At 38.7% G+C, this 22,256-nt stretch overlaps 3 protein-coding genes across 3 annotated transcripts; all 3 read right to left on the bottom strand.

Moving 5' to 3' along the window:
• Window positions 1-517: 517 nt before the first annotated feature.
• On the bottom strand, window positions 518-4,804 carry LSM04_004187 (uncharacterized protein; the record flags this gene model as incomplete). The annotated part of the gene is made up of 1 exon (XM_067336626.1): window positions 518-4,804. One exon carries the CDS (start codon window positions 4,802-4,804, stop codon window positions 518-520), a length of 4,287 nt encoding a protein of 1,428 aa, XP_067190991.1.
• Window positions 4,805-5,651: 847 nt separating this feature from the next.
• Window positions 5,652-18,563, bottom strand: LSM04_002116 (uncharacterized protein; the record flags this gene model as incomplete). The annotated part of the gene is made up of 1 exon (XM_067336625.1): window positions 5,652-18,563. The coding sequence occupies one exon, from the start codon at window positions 18,561-18,563 to the stop codon at window positions 5,652-5,654; it is 12,912 nt and encodes a 4,303-aa protein (XP_067190960.1).
• Window positions 18,564-18,978: 415 nt separating this feature from the next.
• On the bottom strand, window positions 18,979-21,807 carry LSM04_005509 (uncharacterized protein; the record flags this gene model as incomplete). The annotated part of the gene is made up of 1 exon (XM_067336623.1): window positions 18,979-21,807. The coding sequence occupies one exon, from the start codon at window positions 21,805-21,807 to the stop codon at window positions 18,979-18,981; it is 2,829 nt and encodes a 942-aa protein (XP_067191014.1).
• Window positions 21,808-22,256: the final 449 nt, after the last annotated feature.

Raw genomic sequence — 22,256 nt, 5'->3', positions numbered from 1 at the left:
TTCTCATTTTTACAGCAAAACAAACACAGATAAGATAATACAAACGTAGTACAAACAGAATGATGGAGATAATAAATAAACAGCAGAAATCAAACTAGAAAGCCTTCTTTAGACTTCACAAAATCCAAATATATATCACGTCATTCCTTCTTCTATTATTTTATTATTTTGCCTTCTTTTTTGCAGTAAACTGTCTACTTCCCCCTTTCTTTCCCTTCTTTTTTTTGTTCTTCGCATTTTACATTATTATTATTATTATTATTATTATTATTATTATTATTATTATTATTTCATTTCTTTCTATGATATCATTTTTTTCTCCTTTCCTGCCTTTCCCACTTGCCGTGTACTGCGAATTATGGAAGAGATGAATTCTCTCCTTATTCGTGCATGGACAACAGGAGAAAACAGAGAGAGAGGGATGTAAAGAGATATATATATATATATATTAGAGGAAAAGGCATTCACATTCTTTTTTCATATTTCCCTCTTTCATCCCTTTTTCTTTTTGTGAATTTTACTCATGTGCCACAACACAGACATCTCGTCCATCGTCTATATTCGACTCTTTCCTGTTCTCCCCACTTGTACTACTCATAGCCTTTTCTTCCTCTTCTTTATCTTCTTCTACCTCTACTTCTTCTTCCTTTTCCTGTAGTAGAGATGGACCATCAAATAACAATAACTGTGCTTGTACGGCTAATGGTAATTTATCATATTGTGTGGCATCGTGAAATGGTGTTTGCCACAACTGTCCAAAGGCAGTAAGTACACATGTCACATTCTGCACATAATGTGTGCCATCTTCTATTAAAATACCCGCACTGCTATGTCCATTACCATTACTCATATCATCATAATCATAATAATAATAATCATCATCATCATCATAACTTCCCACTTCATCCATTTTCCCCTCTTCTGCTTTTTCTTTACACGTTTTTAAGTCTACAATATCATGGCCATCAGCAGTTAAAGAATTACCAGATTTATCCTTTTCAACCTGTGGTGCATTTTCTTTTTCTTTTTCATGTTGTTGTTGCTGTCGTCGGTGTCCTTGTTCCTGCACGGTACGTTTGAGATATGGAAGAAGTGCATTTATATCATTCACAGCTCCTCCAGACTTTTTCTGCTGTAGTACTTGTTGTTGTTGTTGTAGTGCAAATTGCAGGTACTCGTTCAGCTCTGCATCACTTTCATCAGTAAAGTAGATAAATTCATGATCCGATGCGGTAGATGTTGCTGTCGTATTAGTCGTAGTCGTTGATCCACGCCGTTCAATGTGAGACTTTGGACTCAATTGACTTATTCCAACACGATTAGAAGGACTCACAACAACAACCGTAGAAGCAGCAGCGGTAATACCACTATTATTATTATTATTATTATTATTATTATTATTATTAGTAGTAGTAGTAGTAGTAGTAGTATTAGTTGTTGTCCCTGTATTTGTACTAAATGAGTTTGGTGTCTTGGAGGAGTTTATATCATTTCCATTATGCAGTTCCGTAGAAAGAATACTCCTCAAAGGCATTTCATCCATCATTAAACGACGCAGTGGTGATCGAGAGGCGGATGAATTTCGTGAGAGGGACTCCGCTGTGGGATATGCGATATTCCATGCGGCATTCGTATCTTTTCCACGTGAGTATTCTCTTCTTCGAATAGGCGTTGGTGATTCCAACATTTCTCCATTCCTTAATGGTGTGATATCAGGAGTTTCATCCTGTGTAGAAATAACTTCTTCTCGTTGTTGTTGATCTTGTTGTTGTTGTGGTTCGTGTAATGTCTCTGTGGTTATCGCGGAGATTCCAGAAACATCTGCAGGAGAACAAAGTTCCTCAGAACGCAATGGTGTCAGTATTGCCGCTTTGGATTTATTTCGTTTCGTAATAGATTCTGCTGGTGTTTTACCGGATTTTTTCTTTTTACGCGTACGTGGTGGTGTTACTGCAGGTATTGCTGGTGTTGGTGAAACTGTTCTTTCGCCTGTTGGTAGATGACTTCCAGTTCCTTCATGTGTATTACTATTAATAGTATTAATAGTAAAACGCTTTAGTGTGCGATTCTTTAATTTACTTCCAAGGTTATGTGTTGTCTCAGGCCTTGTGGAATTATTATTATTATTATTATTATTAGTATCGGTATTCAGTGCGGATCCAGTTGTTTTACTGTGTGAAGGTGTACTGAGAACAATATGCCGCGCTGCACCCAGCATATTCTTCCTATGATTTTCTTCTCCTCCTCCAGTTATAACAGTTGAAGCCATGTTGTTAACGGATAAAGAAGATGATGATAATAATTTTGTTTTTGCTTCTCCACCGGTTTGTTGTTGTTGTTCTTGTTGAAGTACTGTGGATGGCAAAGTGTGTGTTGTTTTACCAGTATTCGATTCTATCGTCTCTAATCGTTTCTCTGGTGTTCCTACAAACTCACTGTGTATTCTTCGCGGTGTCTGTGGTTTTACTGGAAGTATACCCACAAATACTTGATGCATGCGAGGTGGCATTTTCTCATCCTTCTTTACTTCATTTGCATTAAGTATTGAATAACCAAGTTCTAATGAAGTGGCATGTTGTTGTTGTAATACTTCTCGCGCCTCATGTTCTGCTTGCATGAAGAGAAGTCGTTCATAGTTTTCATCACTGCGTAATGCAAAGAGTGGATTAGAGAGGAGTTCCTCCACCTTCTCGGCGTTTACATCTAAAAGAAGTAAAGACGAAGAAGATCTGGGTTGTGTTTGCGGTTGTGATAATACGGATAACGGCGATAAGGATTGTAAATGTAAATGTTCACTCTTTTCATGCTCACTACGGTGTTTCTCTGCTTCTTTTTCTTTTTCTGGTTGATGATAACTATTCACAGCGGAAGACGCTTGAGTGGGGAAAAGAGATTTCCCTGATAGTCCTTCGGTATGAGTTGTGGGTATTGGCTGAACAACTTTGGAAGGTAGTAATAATGGTCTCTTGTTAACTGCAGCTCCCGTATAAGAGGATGATAGCAGTGCGTTATTTTCAACAGTATTCTCTTCTGTATTAATAGTATTAGTATTAGTAGTAGTAGTAGCAGTAGTTTGACGTTCTTGTTTCAAAAAGTTATTCTTAAGAATAGAAGAAACCATCAGATCATTATCGGAGCGTCGATTGAGTAGTGTTGGATGTAATTCCATTCCCGCAGGAGGAACAGTTGTAGAAGTTCCTGTAACAGCTATCATGGAATTCCTCTGCAGAACATCATTACTACTCGTATTGTTATTAAATAAACTCACACTTTTATTATTATTATTATTATTACCACTACCTCTACTACTACTACTACTTCTATTATCAGAGCCAAAGAGTCTTGTACGGGGTTTTCTAAATAAGAGTGGCGTCCCACGTTCAATTATTTGACGTTCATGCATTAATACCATACGTGTTCGTGTGGAATCGCCTAAATCCATTACTTCTTCTATGGGATCCATACAAGTTGACAGTGTTGTATAACGCGGTTCACTCTGTGGTGAACGCATGGAAGATGCCATTGATATTGAACCCACAGTTCCTGTAGAATTACTTCCCGTACTCTGTTCTATTCCACGTCGTCCAATACTTATATGACGACCACGTTCCCGCATTAATATAGCCTGTCGACGACGTACCATCGTTTCATAGTTATAACGACTTCCTCCTCTTTCTAATGGGGTATTTCTATCATATAACAAGTATTCATCCTGTGGTTGTACAATACTGCGAGCCCACGCTTCCGTTACAATAGGCCCAGTTGTACGGCGGACACTAGGCGAACGGCTATCTACTCTGTGTGGATCATTATATAGATAATCACAACTACCATAATCACTTAAGGCCGTGGTTGTGGTGCCTCCTTGGGATTCACGTAATCGAATATGATCCATCTCATCTACAGCATCAAAGTGTATCTGTGTGTGCTTCTGTGTTCTGAAATCTTCTCCTTCTCCATAAACTCCCCTCAGTTCATCTCTTCCTCTTGGCACAACTGGTGTAAGACTATTATTATTATTATTATTATTATTATTATTACTTTTATTGCTATTGTTATTACTATATGTTGTAGATCCTCGCAGCACAGATCGTACAGTATTTACACCAGAACGTGGAGAGAGTTTGGGTTGTGTACGTTCCAACAACACCGGTGCTCGTTCAGCGCGGAGATCCTGCGCTAATAATAACTGCGGTGGGGCATCCGCCTCTACGGAGATGTGATCACGTTGCATGCGGAGTATTAACTGCGGTTCATTACTCACACGTGTAGGTTGTGCACGTGTCCCTACATCCTCATATCCCTGTTGTTGTTGTTGTTGTCGATTATTATTATTATTATTATTATTATTATTAGGATGTTGATTATGTTGATGTTGTTGAGATGAGGATGATGTTGTGGTTGTTGAGATTGAAGATTGGTATTTCTTTTGTCCCTTCCTGCGTGTTAATTTACCTCCTCCTCCTCCTGTTGTTGTTGTTGTTGTTGTTGCTGTGCGGGCAGTAGAGGGTCCACTGCTGTACGCTACGCTACGTGGACTCTCAGACGCCCGTGGCTGTTGTAATAACGGCGTTGTGCGATTTACTCTATCTCGTGATTGTGTTTGTGGTTGAGAAGGAGAAGAATAATAATTATTGTAGTCCTCACTTCTTGTTGTTGGCATACGTACAATATTGTTATCACTATTAGTATTGTTATTGATATTGGGATCTCGGTTTGTCAGGGATGAGGACAGGGACGTGGGAGTACCGTGCATAACGTGACTTCCCACACGGGGACTATACCGCTGTCGTATTATAGGCATTTCTTTGCTTTATATATTGTATCTATTTTGTATATATATATATATATATATATGGTGATAGTGAATCACCTGCTCTCTCCGTTTTTTCTCTTTTTGCTTCTTTTGGTTTTATGACCACCAGAGAGGTATAGAAAACTATTTGGATATGTTTTATTAAAATATCTCTAAATATCCCCAAACCTATACATATATACATAGAGAAAGAAATATATGTGTTTATGTATAAGAAAAGAAAAGAAGAAAAAAGAAGAAAAGCCAAATAGAGAAACAAAGAAAAAAAAGGAAATCAACAATAATTGTAGAAGTGATGAGTGATATTGAAAGAGTACACGTTCATCCTCTTTCTTTTTTTGAATATTTCTTTATATTACACTTTATTAGTAATTATGTTTACTATTATGTTCGTTTCGAAAAATAATAACCAACTGGAAAAAGAAACAAACATCAAGAAATATATAAAAAGAACACATAATGTTCCATTATAACGAATTATCTGATGATTACTACTTTTTAAAAAAAAATTAATGTAGGTACACAGTCCATTTCTATTTTTTTTTTCTTCTCTCCTTTTATTTCTTCTTATGATTATTATTGTGTTCTTTCCTGTTCGCTTACTCGATTTTAATTTGTTCCTTTTCTTTCTGTGTGTACTCGGACACTTCCACATACACAAATATCACATCTTAATTCAGAATCTATATATCTATATATATATATATATATATATATCTATATAATCACCATCAAAAAGCCCTAGACAAACACCATTAACAAATGTACAAAGTATTTAAATCATTAATAATACTCAAATACATTAAACTAGAGAAAATTTTTTCTTCTTTTTTCTTTACACCCTCACTTTCTTACGTTTTTGTTTTCCTTGTTCTTTTCCTTTTTCTCCTTTTTGTTGTTTTCGGGGTTTGCTGAATCCCATATCCCCACTACGACTACGTTTACGGAGTAGCTTTGTTGTTTCCTTTCTCATTTTCTTTTCCTTTCGCGTATTCCGCAACGCCGTGGCCTCCGCCGTTAATGCAAAAAGTACATCATCCACAGTTACACCACTATTACGATCCTCTTCCGTTTCCTTTTCTAAACGAGATCGCTTAGTTCGCAGTGTATGAGATTCCCCCGCTTTGCTACTATTACTATGAAAGCGATGACGATGTGTTTCCAATTGTTCTCGCAGCATAACAGATGCCTGTGTAGCTAATGTACTAATTTGCTCAGAACGATGACTGCTGTTCATCGCAATTGTAATCGTTGGCACTATTGTTTCATGTATAAAGGAGAGTCCAATAGCACGATTGAGAAGCCAACGTAGTGCTGTATCCACATCCCCACAATCCTTATTATTATTATTATTATTATTATTATTATTATTATTATTATTATTAGTATTAGTATGATCCATGGAGTGAGGGTTTTCACGCTTGTTATGGGATATCGTTGGCATAGTGGCAAGAAACCCACCAAAGTACTGCACAAGTGACGCCGTTCGCACCATAACATTCACTATAGTATTATGTTTAATAAGAGACGTAGACAGAGAATGAATTTGTCGACAGAGTGATGTAAAGTACTGCCCAATCACATCTCGCAAATATGAGACATTTTCATTATGGCGGGAGGCGGAGATGAGTAAGACAAAGCTAATAACACTCATCGCACGAGTGAGATAGAGGGCTACGGCCACTGCATCTGTGCGTGAGGGTTGTTGTATCGCACGATGGGCTGTATACTTTTCATTCGGCACATCTGAGAGAGAAATATATTGTAATAAGGCACGTAATGCGGAGAAGATCTCTTCCAATGCTTGTAATGCACGAGTAGTGCTGTCTTGTGTATTGGATTCTCTAAAGTACACAACATACGGCATAAACGTCACCATAGCATTATTATTATTATTATTATTATTATTATGACTATCATGATCAGAAGTACTAGTGACGATATCTTTAACACTCTCTTCTTCTTCTTGCTCCTGCTCCTTCTTATTCATCTTCTTCTTATTACTATGATGTTTCTGTTTCTTAGTATTGTTCGTGTCGTTGTTATTGTTGGTGCTTGCGAGTCCCACTGTTTCCCATGCCTCATCACACATATACATACAACGTGGTTCTACGATACCATGACAGTACATACGCATTAACCGTAATGCCGCTGCCTGAATCCATGGATGTGTGTGTACAACAAGACGTGTGGCAATACATGGCATTAATTGCATCGCCATTGTATCCAGCCACATCTTATCCTTCATTGAGGCTGAGGCCACGGCTGTAAACATGGCTTCTACACAACGTAAGGCAAAGAAAATATACGTCCAACTACGTAATTCTAATTTACGTTTTAACGGTACAGAGAGTTGCTCCTGACGACGTTTCGTCCCAGATGCGGCAATTTGATCATATAATGCCGCCTGCATAACGGCGGGTAATGACCATTGACAACACGCCGCAAACTCCTCTGCTTCTTCCGTATTAGTAAGATCATATGCACTCGCAATAGCGGGAATCATTAGTGCCCATGTCTGTAATGCCGTCGCTCGCATTTTACGTGTTTGCGTCTCTGCTAACCAACCCATAAGTGTTGGCACGAGTACATCTACACCGGCATTTCGCACTAATTGCTGTAAAACATTTCCTGCGGCTTGTCGCACTTCCGGATGTGGGGCCGCTGCGAGTGTTGTGGCGAGTGGAAGTAATAACACCGGTGCCTCTTCACGTAATACAGCTGTAGGAAGACGATGTGTTAATACCGAGAGAAGTTCTAATATCGCCAAACGTCCTGTCATGTCGGGGTAATCGAGATTACGACAGAGCAGATCAACGTGGGAGCGAAACTTGGCTGGTGTCATGCGGTATTCTGTGAGAAAACGCGCCATAACGGCTACACAACGTTGTCGCATTAATCGTTTCGCACTTGTGTGCATCATTAACTCTGTTACTAAACCAATGAGTTCATACACTTCCACCACATGGGCGTGTTTACCAAGTACGGCGTGAAAGAGGACAAGTGCCATTGGGGCAAATTCATTTCGATCCACCAGTTCCGCATGACAGAGACGTGTTAACCGCGATGCCTGTTCATCTGTCATGATAAAACGTTGATGGGAGACAACGGCTGCTGCTACACGCATGGCACGTTGTTTAATGGCCCCACCACGTTCAAAGAACGCCGTAACGGTATTATATAATGAAGTGTGAAGTGTTCCTACAGCCCGCAGTGGTGGGCGTAGTGAGACGAGGGCAAGCATGCAATCTAATGCATTTCCCACAACCGCATCACTGCCTTCGCCCTGGAGTGTGGTTAGGACGACAGGGACGAGTGCTTCTAATAGTGGTTGATGCTGTTGTGTAAAGGAGGCGGTTAAATCTCGCATTATTTGACGATTGTTCTTATTATTCTTATCTTTTTGCTTTTTCTCTTCTTCTTGTACAGTTTCATCATTTGTGTCCTCAACATCCACGTCCTGTGCTTCATCGGCGAAATGATCTAGAGCATCTCCTTCATCATCATCTAATTCCTGTGGATCTAATGTGGCATCCTCATCCTCTTCCTCACCGAATGCATCATTACTATTGTTATTCTCTTTATCTTCTTCTTCTTCTTCACTTTCTTCGTCATTCTCATTATTCTGCTTTACTGCTTCTTCTCCCTCAACCTCTTCTTCGTCTTCCTCATCATCATTGTTATCATTATCTTTCATTGATCCATCACTCTTTGAAGACTTTTTATTCTTATTCTTCTTCTGTGCACGGAGTAGGTCCAATCGCACCGCCGCTGAAGAGTATTTACGCTCCTTTCCAATACCCAGCACTTGCTTTAATACACTTAATAAATACTTGAGTAAAAACTCATCTAATGTATCAAGAACCACCGCCGTTGTGGGATCCTCACGGTAGAAATCCTTTGAAGCCTGCTGCAATTCTCTCCCATAACGACCACGATAGGCACGTAATTTCTGTTTCTGCTGTGTCGCAAGAACCGTATGGGCACTAAAGTCCACATCCACACGTTCTGGTCGTGCGTCTACGAGAAAGTTTGAATCACGTTTACTCTTTAGTGTTTCCACCGGTGGACGGTGAATAAGCATATGGGTATTTCCACGAACTCGACGAGTTCCATCCTTTGCCTCAAATGCACGTATCTTTGCTTCACGCACATCATTATGTCGTTGTAATAATGCACAAACGGTATTAAATGATCCCTCCACTTCCATTGTGGCATTTGTCATAAGTGCACGTGCGACACGTACGGCTAAAAGGCGAACCTTTTGCACAAATGCGAAATCTGCCATGGCGTTTTTACTCACCGTACTATATTTACTCTTTAATTCATGCATGAGTAACATAGCCCCAGTACGAGCCCCGCTTCCACTACGATGTTGTGGACGATGATGTGTATTGGTATTACTTTCCAATCCTGTTGTTTCACTTGGGGGTGTTAATAACCATGTGATTTTCTGCAGGAATGTTTCAATAACGCATTCTGCTTTACAGTGTGAGGCGAGAAGTGTAAAACCCTGAAGGGCACGATTACGTTTTACTTCAATCATTGTACTCATAAGTTCTACCTGTTCCTTCTGCTCACCCACCTCACCAAGGTAATCGTCTAGTAGAATTCCCATTAAATCATCTAAACATGCGGTTAGACATTCCACACCATAGGCGTGATCAAATCGTACAGAAGCAGGGGCAAGTTGACGTGCCAATTCTTCTTCCTCATCTTCTTCTTTATTATCATCATCTTCTTTCGATTCAAACTCTCTTTCTTGTTGTTCCTCATTGCTATTATTATTATTATTATTATTATTATTATTATTATTGGTAGTAGTAGTAGTAATGGTGTGAATTGATCCTACAGTCTTTCGATGTCCATAGGAGAAGACGTGGTGTGGTTCATACAGATTATACAGCAAGGTTACAACCGTATAACCAAGTACATGTAATTGATAACCATGTACAAGATGATCACGTAGTTTCGTAATAACAAATCCAAGTTTTCCAGGACCTGTCTCACATAACATCGCACTAAGAACACGTCTGGCACTCTCTCGATGTTTATCATTCTTTGTACGTAGTTTTAACACTACCTCATCCAACAGATGCTCTGCATGCGTAGAGAAACGATCATGTGGAAAACGTTTTACAATTTTAGTAATCGCAATAGCGACTGGAAGTTGTAAAATAGCTGTATTTTGCTGGGCATTATCCGTCTTTCGCATCTCTCCTCGTACACTTGTGATGGAATGAACATTTCCACGAAACTCTGCACCTACTGGATTACTCTTGCGGGATCCATCACTTAGAAATTCATACAATTGCGGTAATACATCATCCTCCAATACATGCATGACTCTCGCATTGCGGTACTTCAATCGTTTTGCCCGGAGTGCAGCCGCTGCGAGAGCAACCACCTCATCATCATCATCATCATCTTCTTGTTCTACTTCTTGATTTGTGGTATTAGATTGTGTTTGTTCACATATATTTGTTCTGGCCATTTTTCTCATTCCATCATTTTCCTTCTTTTTCCCTCCTTCTTCTTCCTCCGCATTTAAAAAGTGAAAATGATCCAACACCATCACCACCCCACGAAGCATGGGTAAACGCAGTGAAACATTCTCACGGGCATTTAACAGTAATAAACTCAATATATGGTAATATCCTTCCCATGGAAGTGCAGCAGCAAGTGCCGCTACTGTCATTAAGACAGAACCACAATATCCCTTTGCACGTCCTTCTGTGAGATTCTGTAAATCTCTCTTTCCCTGTGCAAAGTCTTTTACCGCCACAAGCAGAAATGGTACAAACACACGGAGTACATCACGAGGTTGTAATTGAGAGACATTCTGTCGTAATTGCGCTAATGCATTCAAACGACACCGGTGTTGTACATGACCCACATTTGCAAAGAAGTTTTGTTCAATATTACGTGAGTATAAGGCGGCAAAAGAAGGAAAAGCTGTAGGGTAATACTGAGCTAACGCCCCAAAGCACTGCATATGTGTATGACGAATATGTACATCTCGTGAAGTTACACCACGTCGCAGCGATGGTAATATCTCATGCCGTACAACGCGTTCAAGTATTAAACGATCATACGATGAAACCCGTGTGGATTGTCGGGTGGCGTAAAGCATCATGGCATGTAATAACTGTTGGGCAAGGGCTCGAATAGTGTTTTCAGGATCACGGAGAAAGAAGACAACGTTTGAAGTGAGTATAGTGAAACCTTCTAAACATAGAACAGGTGCTTCTGTATCGTGTAAGGGTATTGTAACATCTAATTCACCACCATAATCTCGTTCTTTTCGTACTTGTCGTTTGGTATTATTATTATTATTATTATTATTATTATTATTATTATTATTATTATTATTATTATTATTATTATTAGTAGTAGTAGTAGTAGTAGTAGTCTTTCTCCTTTCGTCCAATGCGGTTTCTTTTGATGCTGAGGATGCTATTGTTGTTTCTCGTCGTTTCTTTTGCTGCATATTGTTATTCCCATCATTCTGGAAAAAGTGTAAAAGTGATCGAAATGTATGAAAGCGGAGTTCAAAGTCATATCGCTCCAATTCTGTATTCTCTTCAGCAAAACTATTTAAACACGCCACAGCGCGTCCTACAGCTGCTAACTGTGCATGGATTTGATCGGAAGAAGATATCATTAATCGTTCTAATACGAGTTTTAATACACGACAAAGTGCGAGTCGGGCTTCCGGTGTGGTAACTGTATTAAAAAGACGTACAATGGGTTCATAATGTATTACGGGATCTACACGAGGAATACGCGGTAGAAGTTGTTCCAATACTTCTACTGCCGTAATACAGGTTTGTCTATCCTTTGCAGAGGCAGGGTGTGCCACAAACGCAATACACATCTGTAAGAGTTTATTAAGCATAACCTCTACACTTTCATAATTGTCATCCAATGTATTTTGAGTATGAGAAGCAATATCAACATATTCTGTAAGCATTGTAACCGTGGCTATCATTTCTTTCCACATGGATACACTAAATGTCATAACGAACGAAGATTGGCGTCCTTCCTTTACTCCCATTGGACGTTCATGACTGAGGGAAGTTTTTGTACCGGTAGAAGTAGAGGCCCCACAAATAATAAGTCTGTAGAGAGATCCAAATAGCGTCATGACATGTGGTTCAATGAATAGTTTCCGCAGTGTTGTACGGCGCTTTGATCCAAACATCTCAAGTGGTTCATCACCACAAGCAAGAATAGCAGCGATACAACGTAATCCCTCATAAACGGAAAGTGTAGCAGCCTGTTGTTGGGGTGATCGAATGCGTCCTGTAGAACTACTGGTCTTATTATTATTATTATTATTAGTAGTAGTAGTAGTAGTAATATTACTTGTTGTTGTTGTTTTTGTAGCAGCACGAGAAGTTCTTGAAGAAGTCTTATTATTATTATTACTCATGGTATTATTACTATTCATATGAATAGCGAATGTCTGCTGAAACATGGCGGTTACCGCCCCATCAAAGATTCCCACAAGTGGCATAGTCTCTGGTGATGATACCCATGCACGTACTAATCGCAATAACGGTGTGGCTGCGGTTTGTTGTTTCCCATCGCCACTACGATGTGCCCCGAGTAACTCTGGTAGTGCCCCACTATTGTTTTCCTGCAGTATGGCTACATAACGTCCAATAACAGTTTGCATCACATCTCCATTAGGAAGAGATGCTGTAATGAGATCTTGTTGCAGTGTGGTCATGACTTCTGTGGGGAATTGTTCAAAAAGTGTGGCAATCATAACAGATGCACTACGGCGTAAACGTGGGAGAAGTGTATTTATTGTAGAAGAAGACAATGCCACATTTACTCGACGATGTACTTCCGTATTCAATACATCCTCATTCTCATTCTCATTATTATTATTACTATTATTATTATTATTATTATTATTCTCATTATTAAGAATTGAAGAATTGGATGTATTGGGATTCTTCTCTAATGGGAGTCGTAAGATTTGTTTACAGGCTACAAGATAAGCATTTAAAGCAAGATGTAGACACGTTGGTGTAAATGCCGTAAATGCCCGACCCACCGCTTGTAATAGTACAGTAAGTAAATGGATCGTACTTAGTAATTGCTTTAATAATCGTTCTAATCTCCGTACACAGTGATGATCACTCTGTACCCAATCCATCCACCATGCAGAGAATCCAAACACATCTACAGACATCTTTGCATCTTCCACAATACCCGTCCTTCTGCATTTAATTATTTTCCCTCCTTTTTTCTTTTCTTCCTTTTCGGTTCCAATCATTGTATGAGATGTGAGTTGCTCAAACACCAATCGTCGCACAAGTCCCTCTAGTACAGCTGTGAGTGCATCTCCATTCGTGAGATGTGTAACTAATGTCAATACACGTCGCTGCAGTACGGCCTGATCTCGCATCTTTTCACGTGAAACTTTCGCTGTTAATTTCGGTAATGCCATCACAAGTGCCGTCGCAATATAATCGGCTGTATCTTCCGATGCGATATCACTATCCACATGGAAGGTAGCAAGGAAGTGAAAAAGGTTTTGTTGGGTATCACAGAAAGGGAGTAGTTGGGTGTGATAACGTACAAATGGGGAAACTTTAAGTCGTTTTAACTGTTCCAACGCCACACGTTGTAATTTGGCATTACTATCAGAGAGAAAACTCACACAGGCACGTTGTAATCGATCAGTAAGCCTTGTCATTTCTTCTCGAATAGCTATTTCGATCCGTTCCTTTGTAGATAATGTAGTGGATATAACGGTTCCACAACAGGCATTCATCGCTAAAACGAGACGATCATCCAACATTTTTAACTGTCGTACACCTGATGGATGTTCTCCACGGCGAACTGCCACTAATTCCAATACCAATTCCATCACAAGCTTTGCACGGGCATCACTTATCGCAATAGAGCCACGTGTAATATCTGCAAGACCAGAAAGAAATGTTTTGGCTAACATCACACGATCGGTACTACGTGTAGTGAGAGTAGCACTAACATAGGCGTGTGTAGGAGAGACAGATGGGATATAATGACGTTGCCATGAAAGTACAACATTATCGCTATTCGCTAATTGTAATAGTGTTATGGAAGCTGCAGAGTTGGTATAACGTGCGGTAGAGAAGTCTTTACTGACTAATTCTCCCTTTTCATGTCGTTGCATATCACTTAGTCGAATACGATACCAAACAGGAATACGAACTTTCATCGTTTTACGTATAGCATGATTCTCATCACCAGTAGTAAGAACAGCAAGAACCACTTCATGGGTTTCATCATGGCAATCATCATCACTATTACTATTGTTATGATTATCATTATTAAACATATCGCCTGTATCTGCAGTAATGTAAAGCTGTGAGGAAGCCGCATGTACAATATCTCCAAACACCACAGCATGGGCATAGCGGCACACAACCGTACACCAAACTAATGGCTCCATTTTTGTTCCTAATGTAGATTGACCTTCTACAGTTTTTGACAACTCTTCCATCTTAATAATATCCATATTCTTATCCTCTAGCTCTTGTACAGTAAGCAGAGAAGTATCTTCCACACGCACAAGATCTGATAAAATCTTTAACGCCACAGGCCATGCATCGGCATACCGCTTGTGTAATAGACCAATCATCGCACGAGCAAGAATAACACGTTGTAATGGATCTCGTATTTTACCCGCAGCCGCATCAAATGACAACTTTGCTAATGCCTGTTGTACACCATCTAAATTACCAGTTGCAGAGAGAGGATTAAAGAGTTCTGCACGTAGTAGTGCTGTGAAGAAGGTTGGATCTATCGCCGTACAACCCGCCGTACGTTTCGTTATTTCTTTTTCGTTTTCTCTTCCTTCTTCTAATGAAAATGATGTTGATGATGTTATGGCAATATCTGGATGACATAATAATCGTAGGAGTCGTAGGGCAACAATACGCAGTGAATGTACGGGTGAGGCGAGGGCTTCAAACAAAAGTGTCTGCACAAGTTCACGTTGTGACTGGGCATCTAATGCAGTATGCAGACGAGAAATAGCATACATCAATTTATTCCTTTGTTGATCTTGTTCTTTAGTGTTTTCAGATGAAGATGATTGTTCCACACTTGTCTTTTTAGACTTCTTCCCTGTTTGTTTCTCTGTCTTTTCGTTAACTGTCACGTTCGTTTCTGTATCCCGTTCCAGTTCCACTCCAAAGAGATGCAATAGTGAATGAAGCAGGAATTCCATTCCATGCAATAACCGTGTCGTCTCTTCATCATTAAACGATTTCACATGTTTATTATGAAAACTTGCGGCTAATACAGTAACGGCATCCTTTAAGAATCCCACACATTCCAATTCTACAGACTTGACATTGGAAGAAACACCACTGCCCATTGTGGCTAATTGCACAAGTAATGCAGAGGCTTGGGCAAATAATGAGTAGGAGGCAGCTGTTAACTGTGAAAGCGGTGCTGGTGTGGAATAACTACAATTTCCATCCACATAAATACTATTACTATTACTACTAATAGTATTAGTATTAGTAGAACTATGAGATGAGGAAACGGCAGTCTTTACACATCCCATAACCCTTAAAAGCGTCAAGCGATACCGTTCCGCAAACGACAATGCTGCAGAAGGTACACTATTTCGTTTATTCCTTTTAACTTTTATCTTAATAGCATGATCGGCTTCCGCTACAGTGACTACCAGCGGAAGAAGCGCAGAAACTACATCCGCCCACTTCCCTGCATACCACAGTGAAGTAACATCCGTTGCCTTTTGTGTATCGGCATACATAGTTGTCACGGCAATAAGTAATGTTTGTAGACTTGTCGTGAGCGTTGGACGATCAATGGCAAATGAGAACTCTGGTGATTTTTTCGCATCATCACTATTTAGAGAAAAAGACTCACAACTAACACCCGTACTATTATTATTATTATTATTATTATTATTATTATTATTATTATTATTATTATTATTATTAGTAGTAGTAGTAGTAGTAGTAGTAGTAGTAGTAGTAGTAGTAGTAGTAGTAGTAGTAGTAGTAGTAAAGGCAGTAGGAACAGTAACGAGTAAATCAAATAATGGACTGGCCACCATATTGGCTGTTCGATCATTCATCATTCTTGTCATCATAACTGCACGTCTTACATCTCGTATAGCGTATCGATAACTCTTTCTTCTCATATCATCCATAACTGACGGGGATTCTTTTACCTCGCAATGTTTAGTACTATTACTATTCTTTTTCTTTTTATTATTATTATTATTATTATTATTATTATCATTATTCTCTTTGCTAAGGTGATCCAATGCGGTGTTTGCCAATACACAAGCCCCTTGCAGTACAGGAGCCAAAAGGGCAAAACCAAGCGGCGTCAAGTAGGACTTTACAATACGTCCACCATTATATTTCTCAGTTCCTTTTGCTGTAATGATATTACCATCATGGTCACCATCATCGTATTCTTCTCCTTCTTCCTCACCAATACGTCTTTCATCTCGTAAACAAAAGGCATAGTTTTTCTGCAAAACATCCTGTACAAATGCAAATAACAACATTTTAGCTGGTTCACGCAAACACATCATAGAGTCATATTCCCCATCCCCCACCACCACAGTACCACTATTATTATTCGTATTATTTGTAACAAGGGAAAGGGTAGGATCGGCAACAGAAAGGCATATCTGTACAATAGAACGAGCAAGTGGAAGGAACAAACGTTGTACTTTCACTCTATACGTATCAGATGCTAACATCAATGATGATTGTGATGTGGATGTTATGAGTGTACCCACACAAAGTGGGGTTATCAACTCCAGCAATGCACCACATGTACGCAGGAATAATTCCCAAGCATGCATGTTATTCTCTTTCATATTATTATTATTATTATTATTATTATTATTATTATTATTATTATTATTACTATTATTATTATTATTATTCTGCAGAACGTCTTGCTGTTCACTCATTTGCAGCTGTATTGTACGTACAATATTACGCAGAAGTGGTAATGCAGAGACATCACGTAGAAGCATGTGATCTGCAGCGTGTAGGAGTGACATGAGTACACGTGTGTGGGGAACAGAGAACTCCAATAAGGCGGTTACAGCAACAAGCAATTGTTGTAATGCCGTCGTATTATTATTATTATTATTATTATTATTATTATTATTATTATTATTATTAGCGGGAGACGCATATGTTTCCTCCGCTACAGTGCGAAGTGCCGTCCCAACAGCAACAGCCCCAATATGTTGAATAAGTTCACGTAGTAATATACACCATCTTTCTCTCTTTTCATCCCATATCTCTTCTTCGTCTTGTTCTTCTTGTTTTTCATTATTGTTGTTAGTGTTATTAGTTGCATGACTCCCGTGTTGAACTTGTGTAAACATCTCTTTCCACTGGGATGCGTGTATAAAGTGTTGGGCGTCTTCTTCTGTGAATCCAAATAATTCCCGCTCGTCTGTTCCATAACCCGCCGCGTTAATTCCCTCAAACCGCACACACTGTGAGAGACCAAAAACGTATGTAAGTAATGCGTAGTAATTCTCAAAGTTTGTACTGAGAGAACCGCGAATACCACGAAAGAGTTCTGCGGAGAGAAAACACAACCCGTCGACAACAGGAAGTGAGGCTAGTCGCTGCTGTTCATATTGAAATAATAATTCAGATGTCATAACCATTGACGTTAATACTTCTTTCTTTTTCTTTTCCATTTTCTTCTTGCTGTTGGAGTCTTTATGAGAACTCTTTTCCTTTACCCCTCCCTCCTCTACAGATACTGTTTCTTCCTTATCGTTATTTTCTTCTTCTTCTTCTTCAATCATCTCATCTTTATCCATGTTAGAACTCTTCATATCATCCTCTTCCTCATCTTCTCCATCATATTCATTATCTTCATCTTCATTTCCACTATACTTCTTTGTCTTGTTTGCTTCTTCTTCTTCTTCTTGTTTCGTCCTATTAGCTGCGTGAACACAGTACGCCTCAAAGTCCTGCACCACAGCTAAACAAATCTCTTCTACTACAAGTGGAATTAATTCCTGTGCCGATCGACATAACGCCGCCAGTACTTCCGCCGATAATCGACGAATATATTCCTTCGTATCATGCATTTGATGTACATACAGTCGAATCACCCGTTCTACAAGCTTCCGTTGATCTTTTAATAGTAAATACGGCCGCATCTCACGACACCATGCGACTTGGGCGGCAAACACTATTTGTAAACGACGTGTATCGGCTAATAAACGTCCACTCACATCAAAAATACCGCCATTGACGGTTTTGTGAAAACACTCAAAGTAAGTGAGAAACTTTTCTCGCATGTCTCGTGCAAAGGCGACTGTTAGGCGGACAAATGCCTCATACCCCTCCGCATACTTATCTCTGCGGAGGAGTGCCAGCAACAACTTCTCCGCAATTTTGCGGTGATTGAGTTGAAAGAGAGACTTGGACGCACACAACTCCAGCACTTCCCAACGAAATCGTTTAAAGTCCGTCGTGGAGTGTGAAAGCATCAATTCATTTAACTCTAACAGAAATGCGCAGTCGTTTTCCTCATATCGTTGTTGTTCTTGTGATTCTGTGGCATCTCCGCTAGTGAGTAGACTTGTGGCGAGTGGCTGGAGAAGAATATTGCCTAATACATTATGGCCAATCCCAACATGTACGTGTTGAACGGCATTACGAAAGATTTTATCACGGCCCCGTATATTTTGTCCACGCTTCTTTGGCGGCATTTTCTTTTCTTTTTTTCGTCCTGCTGACCCACTTCACGAATGTTAGGCAGAGAAATAAGAAAGAATGTGGTAGTGGGAACAAGAACAACAAAGAGGAAAGAAAAAAGAAAAGAAAAGAAAAAAAAAACAAGCCTGAGGTTTGGATACCTACACCTTCAAAAATAAATAAGAGAAAAAAGAAAATAGAAAAGAGAACAATACATATTAATATCCACATTTCCCCCATATATATATATATATCAGTATCGTTATTTGATATACAGACACAACACCCAATTCAACGTGCATGCATACGATTGTTTTTATTTGTAATAAAGGAAAAAAAAAAAGAATACGGCAAAAGGATCAAAAGTTCACACAAATAAATAAATACACACAGACGAATGCGTAAATATTTTTCCCCTTCTTTCACTCTTTACAATTTATCCTCGTAAAGTAGTTTTCGCGATAATGTACAATCCTCTTCCAGATCACAGCTGTTATTACCGGTACTACTACTAGTACTACTATTGCTGTTATAATACCATCTCTGCGGAGCCCCAGCGTTCAGCCGTCTTTCTGCAAGATTCCGCAACAACCACGTTGTGGAGCGTATCTGTACAATAAGTGAAATATGATTTGAATTTGTATCGCTAAAGAATTTCACACAAGATTCATGTGATTTCCCATTAGATGTAAGGGAAGGTGATAACGCAGATACAGTCGTAGTGGAGATATTATGCGAAACGCCTTCTTGATTCCATAGTGTTGATGGAAGTGTAAGAAGTATTTGAATAGCACGTTTTAACCGTATGAGACGCTTGTGCAGTCCTATAGAACGTAATGCGGATGGAATAGGTCTATGCATAACCATAACACATTGTACAGTATTACTACTATTACCATTAGTATTAGTATTATTATCACTATTCGTACTATTCGTATTAGTATTAGTTTGATGATCCGTACAAAGTTCAGCTTGCCAGAGACAGGTATTATGTTTTACGACATCTCTTACGGCTTCCCATACATCTCCACCTATAACTTTTTCCTCTTCATCACAATCAGTGTGAACAGAAGAAGTAGCGCAGGACAAACGTGATGCGCTTGTTTCTGTTTCAAATGAAAGTGTAAATGCTACGAGAGCATCTAAACAACCTTCCGCTAACTGTAATAGAACACCACCACCAAGAAGAATAAGTCGTTTCCAAGCAAGAAGGGAATATCCCCCACAAGTTGTTTCCTTTTTGGATTCTATTATGCTTGGGATATTTATATTTTTGTTTGTGATATCTATTTCATGTGATACTAGGGCGAGTAAGAGGGCATCTGGTAATAGGATAAATCCATATCCATGCTTCATCCATTCTCCAGCTTTACAGTTCCTAACATGCGGTTCTCTTTGTGTTTCATTCCATCGTGCATACAAAGATCCACTTATCATGTATGGTAAAGTAGATCCCAACTGCTGAGTTTTCACACATTCCTTTAACCAATCAACATTTAATACTAAGGGAGTAGAAACGAGTGCACTCGCTATAGAAGGTGTCATGGTAGACACAAGCATTTCTTCATTACTAGTACTAGTACTATTGATACTAATAGTATTAGTATTAATAGTATTAATGTTAGAGTAAGAGGAATTATGAGATGATGAAATTCCTACCAGACAGTGTGTACCCATTAAAGGTCCTGCCTTATATTGCACTTCTCTCCAATGTATTGAGTTTGAAGGAGATGGAATAGAGTGTATAAATGTAGATATTGGTTGAAACAGTTCCTGTGAAGTTAACCCAAAAGTATTTTCACATGTATTTCGTTCATCCATAACAGTAGCACTAAAAAGACGAACAGCAGATGAAATAAGATTATTCATATTTGAAGTGTATGGAATGGAAGGATCCAATACAAATATGGGAATAGATGAACGAATAAGCGATTCTTCGTTTTCTTCTTCTTTTTCTTGTTGTTGTGGGGATTGATTTGGACGTACTGCATTCAAACCATTAGTCATCTCAACATCCATTTCATCATTAACTCTTTGTGTGAGATCATCTTTCATATCTATGGTTTCTGTCATAAGCATGAACTCATGAAAGTACTCTACATTCTCTCTACTTCTCTTTCTATTATCTGATTGTTTTTCTTTTCTTTCTTCTTGTTCTTGTTGCCTTTTCACAACATTCCCCTTCATCGTACCATCTTTAATACAATCATCTAAACTATTCATATGTGTACAAGAAGATATATCTTCCGCCAGATCATTCCTAGTACCATCCGTATGGGAAATCTCTTGAGGTATTGATATACGATTCAACAAGGAATTACTTGTTGGGACTGTAATGTTTGTTACAGACGTAGAAGTAGAAAGGAAAGTATGAATATTATTTCCGTTTTCTTTCATTGTGCATTCCTTAGTAATATCCACAGAAGCACTTATCAATCCATTAGATTGTGATAATGTCGGTTCTGTTCGTTTTTGTACAGGTGTTGTCATACAACTAGATGCCATCTCTTCCTTAACCGTATAGGATGTATTATTATTATTATTATTATCCTCATTTAAAACATTAGCGAGTACGGTATACTGTAAAGCCTCTAATACCACTTCACGAATTAATGGCACACGAACTAAATTCCATTTATGTGCCGGTCCTAAACAAACAGGACATGTAAACTGTAGTTTACGTCGTCTTCGTCGTTGTCGTCCACGTCCTTCTTCTATGGGTTTATCAACTCTATACTTTTTACTTTCTGATGTATTACCGTATACATCATCTGCAATATCATCATTACTGATATTATTATTATTATTATTATTATTATTATTATTATTATTATTATTATTATTATTGGTATGACAAGATGTTTTTCTTTCCATCTTTTCTACCGGAAAACAGCCCTTCTCCAGACCCATATTAATACAATTATAACAAAAGGCATGACCGCATGGATCCACTACGGCAGGATCATTCAAAAGCGCAGATTGACATATTGGACAACGGAGCAGCTGCTGCAGTTCAGACACTACTCGATCATTCAATACACTTCCAGCAATACCAAGAATATTATTATTATTATTATTATTATTATTATTATTATTATTAAGTTTTCCTTCCTTATCTTCTGTGGGAGTGATGGGAAGGAGTTTTGGTAGCTGAGATGGAGAAATTTGTGTGAAATCTGGAGAGAGTCCATCATCTCTATTACCAAGAGCTGTTTCTGGTGAAAGTGATGTATAACGTTTACCTCGAACTAGAACCATAATTGTATTTTCTTTTCTTTTCTTTTTTCAGTAATTCACAAAAAAGAAAAAAATTCTCACGATCACAAAAGAAAGGAAACAGTGAGTTTGTCTGTGTGTTTACCTACTTGCGAATGTGCATCGGACACCAAAGGTAATAATGATAATGATAAAAGACTAGTTCACATTGAGAGAGAAAAAGAAAGAAAGGAGAGCAAATGAATATAAATAGATAGACACAACTGCAACGAAAAACAGCCACACTCCTTTCGTTTTCACACCACAGGAATAATGGAGTGAAAATATACAAGAAATTTCCCTTCATTTAAAGGGGGAAAAAGAGAGGGAGACCGTGAGAGAATGATATTTTTCTTTCCCTTTTAAGAATCTTTATAATCCATCATCTGAGAGAAATATATATATATATATACAAACACGCACCCAAAAGAGTGAATTTACTAAATTACTTT

Source organism: Trypanosoma melophagium (assembly GCF_022059095.1).
Source record: "Trypanosoma melophagium isolate St. Kilda chromosome Unknown ctg25segment0, whole genome shotgun sequence".
In the NCBI taxonomy this organism is placed as follows: Eukaryota; Euglenozoa; class Kinetoplastea; order Trypanosomatida; family Trypanosomatidae; genus Trypanosoma; species Trypanosoma melophagium.
This window is presented reverse-complemented; position numbering and strand designations above follow the sequence as displayed.